Source organism: Danio aesculapii, chromosome 3, assembly GCF_903798145.1.
Source record: "Danio aesculapii chromosome 3, fDanAes4.1, whole genome shotgun sequence".
Lineage (NCBI taxonomy): Eukaryota > Metazoa > Chordata > Actinopteri > Cypriniformes > Danionidae > Danio > Danio aesculapii.
In genome coordinates, this window is record NC_079437.1 from 31,305,518 (window position 1) to 31,311,562 (window position 6,045).

Here is a 6,045-nt window from a genome sequence, read left to right on the forward strand (position 1 = left end):
TTTGTAGAATGAATATCCTTAGAGGACTCACCGATAACAAACTGATAAATGAATCTGATTGACATTTTGACAAGTTTTATTACAGCTTTAACAAGATCATTTCAGGTCAAATATTACTCCGGTTTGATAAGCATTCAGAGTTCAGTAACTGTTTTTAATATCTCAATCCTGTAGACTCATCATTAGTTAAAACTAAAGCATGCTGCAACTTTTCAATATTTCCATCAATTTCTACAATCTAATTTTCCATCTACAGCTCATTACTGAAGGCAATATGTAAATCTGGGATGGGGCTTCTACATTTAGCACTGATGATTTAGGTTTTATAAACTATTATAAAATAGAATATATACAGTTAATGCTTGAAGTGGAACAAAAGATAAGAATAAGTGTTGACTAATTGAAGTACTTCAAATGCTGACTGTATACATTTACAACAAAACTGAAAGTTGAAAATTCCAAGTCCAATTCAAGTTGGGAAGTAAGCGTTTTGCAAGTAATATTTTATAATGTGCACAGATTCACTTTTTAAAAATGCAAAACATTACCTGTCTCATTGCATTTAATTCTCATTGCATAGTTCACCCAAAACTAAAAGTCTCATTATTTACATCTACTTGGTCCAAACCAGTTTGATACTTCGGTTGAAAGAAAATAGAAGATATTTAGATTAAAAAGTTGAAAATTGGTAGCCATTGACTTCCATACATTTCCAACATTTATCAAAATATATATTGTGTAAATATATTGTGATCAGTGGTGTAGTGCTAAAAAAGTGGTGTACTATTACCCACCCAACCCAACATGTTAAATTAAAGTAGGCAAAAAAACGACAATGTTTCTTTGATTCACTAGCTATATATATATATATATATATATATATATATATATATATATATATATATACATATATATATAATATCGGTTACCTGTAACTATTGACTTCCACAGAAGAAAAAACAAATATTATGGAAGTCAATGATTACTGGTGTCCAGCTTTCCAGCAAAAGTAAAGTTTGAGTAAACGACAATTTAAATGTTTTTGGGTGAACTATCCATTTAAAAAAGGAAAAATAAGCGAAATTTTAAGCGAAATGCTAATAGTCTAATCCTATTCAAGTGATTTATGATTAGCTAACAATGACCCCAGCAGACCCGGTATAGCTGCAAACTATATCTTTCTTTGCTTGGCAGGAACGTTGAGTTTTACTCATCACAATGTCAGACAAATCCGTAAACAGATGATTTTAATTATTTAAAGGAAAGTACAAAAATCGAAATGATTTTTACATCCTGCATCCTTATTAAACCTTTTAAATGTGTAGACACAAAGAAAGGTTTCCTTTAACTGACAACAGCCGGTAAGAAAACTGTTTCTTCAATACCTGCGTTAACACCACTGCACTTCTCACGAGAAGACAATGCGGACATTAGAAAAACAACACACATAATACATAATAAAGCATCAGAAATAATTTTGCCATACATGAATATGAAACATAAATTTGGCAGGAATTCTAACTTTAGTTATCACTTACATAACGTAACATTTCAGCAACAAAAAATAATATAAAATTAATGATATTAAACTGGCTCTTACACCCGGAAATTGGCTGAGTATATGTGGTAAAACCCAACTGTTTTACTGTTTTACTCTACTCTCTCTCTCTCTCTCTCTCTCTCTCTCTCTCTCTCTCTCTCTCTCTCTCTCTCTCTCTCTCTCTCTCTCTCTCTCTCTCTATATATATATATATATATATATATATATATATATATATATATATATATAAATCAATCAGAAAAACAAAAGCAAAGCACACAGGTCTTCAAAAACAGTATGTAGCTTATTTAATCATTTTAGTATTGAAAAGAGTCAGTCAAGTTAGTTACAACTATTTAGTTACCTTTTAATTAGCTCAATAGGGTCTGTGCATACGGTGCATACATGGAAAAACAGCTATTTAGCTTACTTTCTTTACTGGCTTATTACTTTACATTTAATACGCTCCTTTAAACATCAGTCAGCCATTGTGTTTGATTGTCACATTTGTGCATGCTTGTTTTAAACCAAGCTAATAGGAGTCTATATATAACACAAAAAATGATGAGGCAAACACAAATCCTAACATTTATGCACAATTTAAGTTACAATTAATTTTAAATTAATACACTTAAAATTGCTTGACTAATATTTTATCTATAAGGAAAAGTATTTACAGCAATTCAGCCTACTGTAATTTTATGATTTTAAAAGGCGTAGTACATTCACAGAGGCCTTAAGGACTTACCACAGGTGAGGTTTTATCCATATTTTATTCATATTTGTACAGTACACAAATATTGAAGAAAAATATTTACAGAAATTCACCCCACTGTAATCCTATGATTTTACAGGGTGTAGTAAATTCAAAGAGGCCTCACTGACTTGCTACATGTGAGATTTTAACCAATACTTTTATTCATATTTGTACAGTACAAGCACCGTTCCATGGCTGAAGCAGACCAGCCTAAAATACAACTTTTTAAAACCTTTTTTTTTCATTCTTACAACAGAGCGCTGCATAATGGAGAGAAGTCGAGCATTGCAAAAATGTCACATATTGGATTAAACGACTAAACCTTTTCTAATTTTTGGGAGTTTGTGATGGTGACTTTTTACACGGTTTTTGGACCCTATGGGGTCTGTACTAATGATAAAGGACGAGCGCCCCCTGCTGACTACATGTTTTTGTGCAAATAAAGGAATACATTAACAGTAAGAGAAGACTGTATTTGCAAACAAAATTCTTAAACAATGAGCAATGGTAAAAATGATGTATAATTGATACGATTACAAAAGAAATATGAAGATATGATCCGATTACAAAATAAATATGAAGATAATCTCAAAGCCTGCTCAAAAACAGTAGTCACAAGGAAAGGTCCATAAGATATTAAATTTGAATAGGAAATACAAAAATGATTAGTAGAAAGTACCTTTTTGTCTGTAATGGACCATAGTGATAAACAATAATGAGACTGAACATGTTGAAAAAATTATTTGAAGGCTATCATGCTGTGTAAGTGTAAGTTTGGGGCATATCTATATGAAATATTTGATAGATAGTAAACTTGATATATGTTGTTGTTGTTATATATATGTTATATATATGTGCACATAAAAATTGTTTTCATCTTAAAAGTTTTGATGTGTAAATAGCCACAACAACATATATCAAGTTTACTTACTGTAAGCAGCTAGTATTTCTATGTTTGCAATTTGTATGTTTGTAATCAGCGACAATGTAGATTACATATGAAATCTTTACCATCTCTTGCTTTGTTTAAAAAAATGTGTCAAATTTTATGAAACGTTTTACATAATTTTTTATTTCTGATGTACATCTTGACCAGCTAGCACTTTTTGATCAACATTTTTAGTACTGGTCTCAAAACAAATAAATAGCAACATCAGAATTACTATTTAAATTTCACTGAAGAATATAATCTTAACAGCCTTTTGTTTGTTCATATTAACACATATAAAGCATGACTTTTATGATGTATACACAAGTGCATTTGAATGTATTTTTGGTGCTTCTTATCTAAAAAAATGATTAAAGCAGGTGTAGAAGTGAAGGTTTCACACTATACAATTCAGACCGTAACAAATGTGCTCACATTTTCCATATGATAAATTGCTGAGTCACGCAGCAACACAGCCTGGTATCATGTCTTTGTCTCTTTATGTACTGCAAACAGACTGAGACTTCACACTGTTAAACATGCTTTGTCATTGTCAACCGGCTGATTTCTTTAAATCTGAATGCATGGTGATGATGACATCACTTTTGCAAATTATTGCAGAATGTTGTCCCATGATATTATATAACACACAGGCTGTTGCTCTTCAGGGCCATACACATTGTTGAAAATCTGATATTTGTTAGATAAATTACATTAGGGGTAAAATGTGCTAAATTGTGCTAAATTGTCGAGATGTCTGTGTAATATGTGAACATAATAGAAAAATCATGTTTAACTGTTCTGAAATTTGGTTGACATGTATTTTATTATTATTATTTTTGTTGTTTAAAATATATGAATTATGCGACCAGACATGTGATATGGCCTTGATAAAATCTGCCATACCATGAAAGCTTAGGTTGCAACATCTTTTATTTGCCACTGCTGACGAGTGCACATATCATCATGGCTAAAGTACTTATATTACACAAATTATGTCGCTAAATATCTAGAAAGAAACAAACAAAAAAAAATCAAGTAGACCTGTTGGCTGAAACATCTTTGAAAGACGTAGTTTTCTTTATACCTAGCCGTATGTATTTTGTTGATTCCTTCAGTCAGATCACAACACAATGTAAATGTTCATTTAATATATTGTTAGACAATATATATAAATATATCTTATAAAATGACAACAGAGTGTGGTGTCACATCATTACTCTGCACTTTTTGATTGGTTGCTGGTTTCAGTTCCACTGACGCAGCATCATGAGCGTATAAAAAGATGAACGCGCTCCTTCAATTCACTCACAGCTTCAGGAAGATCTGGAGAGGTTCTTGCTTCAACAGTGATTGAACGGAACTTTGATCCCGTCGAAATATTTTTTTTTGTTCAGCGATATTGGTAATACAACAATAAAACCCGCAGAGATGGAAACTTGTCAGATCCGCCAGAACTACGACAGCGACTGCGAGGCTTTGATCAACAAGATGATCAATCTGGAGCTTTACGCTGGATATACCTACACCTCCATGGTAAGTGTTTATTATGGATAATCACTCTTATGTTTGAATCAGATATCTCCGTTAACTACTTAAAATTTATGTTTGACTTATGAAAAGTATCAGTGGGTTGTCATACACACGTTTTTATCTTTTCAGAATTTAGATGGGGAAAAGAAACATAAATTAACACCATAAACAGTTGCATTATGCAGACATGTCGAGATTAATCATGACTAAAGTCAGAGCTCTGCTGATCTCTGCGGGGCACCAGTGTTAAGACTAAGAGTCACATTTGAAAGTGTGGCACATATTGATTTATTTATTGAGACTGTTTAATATTTTTCTAAAATAAATGTTCTTTCCAACAGGCTCACTACTTCGAACGGGACGATGTGGCTCTTCCTGGATTTGCCAAGTTCTTCAAGAAGAACAGCGAGGAGGAGCGCGAACATGCTGAGAAATTCATGGAGTTCCAGAACAAGAGAGGTGGACGCATTGTCCTTCAGGACATCAAGGTGTGTTGACTGTGATTTAAACAAAGGCTTTTGATGTATAACAATTTTATGTTTCTTGTGTAATGTGCTCACTGATCTTGTATCTGCTCTCCAGAAGCCTGATCGTGATGTGTGGGACAACGGACTGACTGCTATGCAGTGTGCTCTTCAGCTGGAGAAGAACGTCAACCAGGCTCTGCTGGACCTGCATAAAGTCACTTCTCAGAAGGGAGACCCTCATGTAAGTTAATGAAGTTTCTCTTCACATAGTCATAGGCCATCTCTAAAACAACAAAAAAGCATACACGGCGTTAAGTCATTTGGGGAGATGCTGTTTAAATAGTGCTTTGGTCCATGCCTTCACATGGTTCTGCCTATCAATTTGAGGGTTTTATGTGTTGATACCATTGTCCTAAATTATTTTCTGATGTCTTGTGCAACAGCTGTGTGATTTCCTGGAGACTCACTACCTGGATGAGCAGGTTGAGGCCATCAAGAAGCTTGGTGACCACATCACTAACCTCTCCAAGATGGATGCTGGAAACAACAGGATGGCGGAGTACCTGTTTGACAAGCACACCCTGGACAGCTAAATACAGACCTCTGATCATCTGCATGCTCCAATGTGGCCCTCTATTATATGCTGTTTTAAGGGTACAATATGCCTATGACACAGCTCTTATCTAAAACTATTTCAACAGCTAAAAGGTTTAAATCAAGTTATTATTATAAAATGGTGCGGTTTTACTAGTTCTGTTCATGTTATTATCTCTTGATGTACACTAATTGTGTTGGTGAATTTGATGAATAAACCTTTTGG

At 33.4% G+C, this 6,045-nt stretch overlaps 1 protein-coding gene across 1 annotated transcript; it reads left to right on the top strand.

Moving 5' to 3' along the window:
• The first annotated feature begins 4,536 nt into the window (after positions 1–4,536).
• LOC130219007 (ferritin, middle subunit-like) lies at positions 4,537–6,045 on the top strand. The gene is made up of 4 exons (XM_056451281.1): positions 4,537–4,761; positions 5,100–5,246; positions 5,341–5,466; positions 5,669–6,045. Exons 1-4 carry the CDS (start codon positions 4,657–4,659, stop codon positions 5,816–5,818), a joined length of 528 nt encoding a protein of 175 aa, XP_056307256.1. The 5' UTR covers positions 4,537–4,656; the 3' UTR covers positions 5,819–6,045.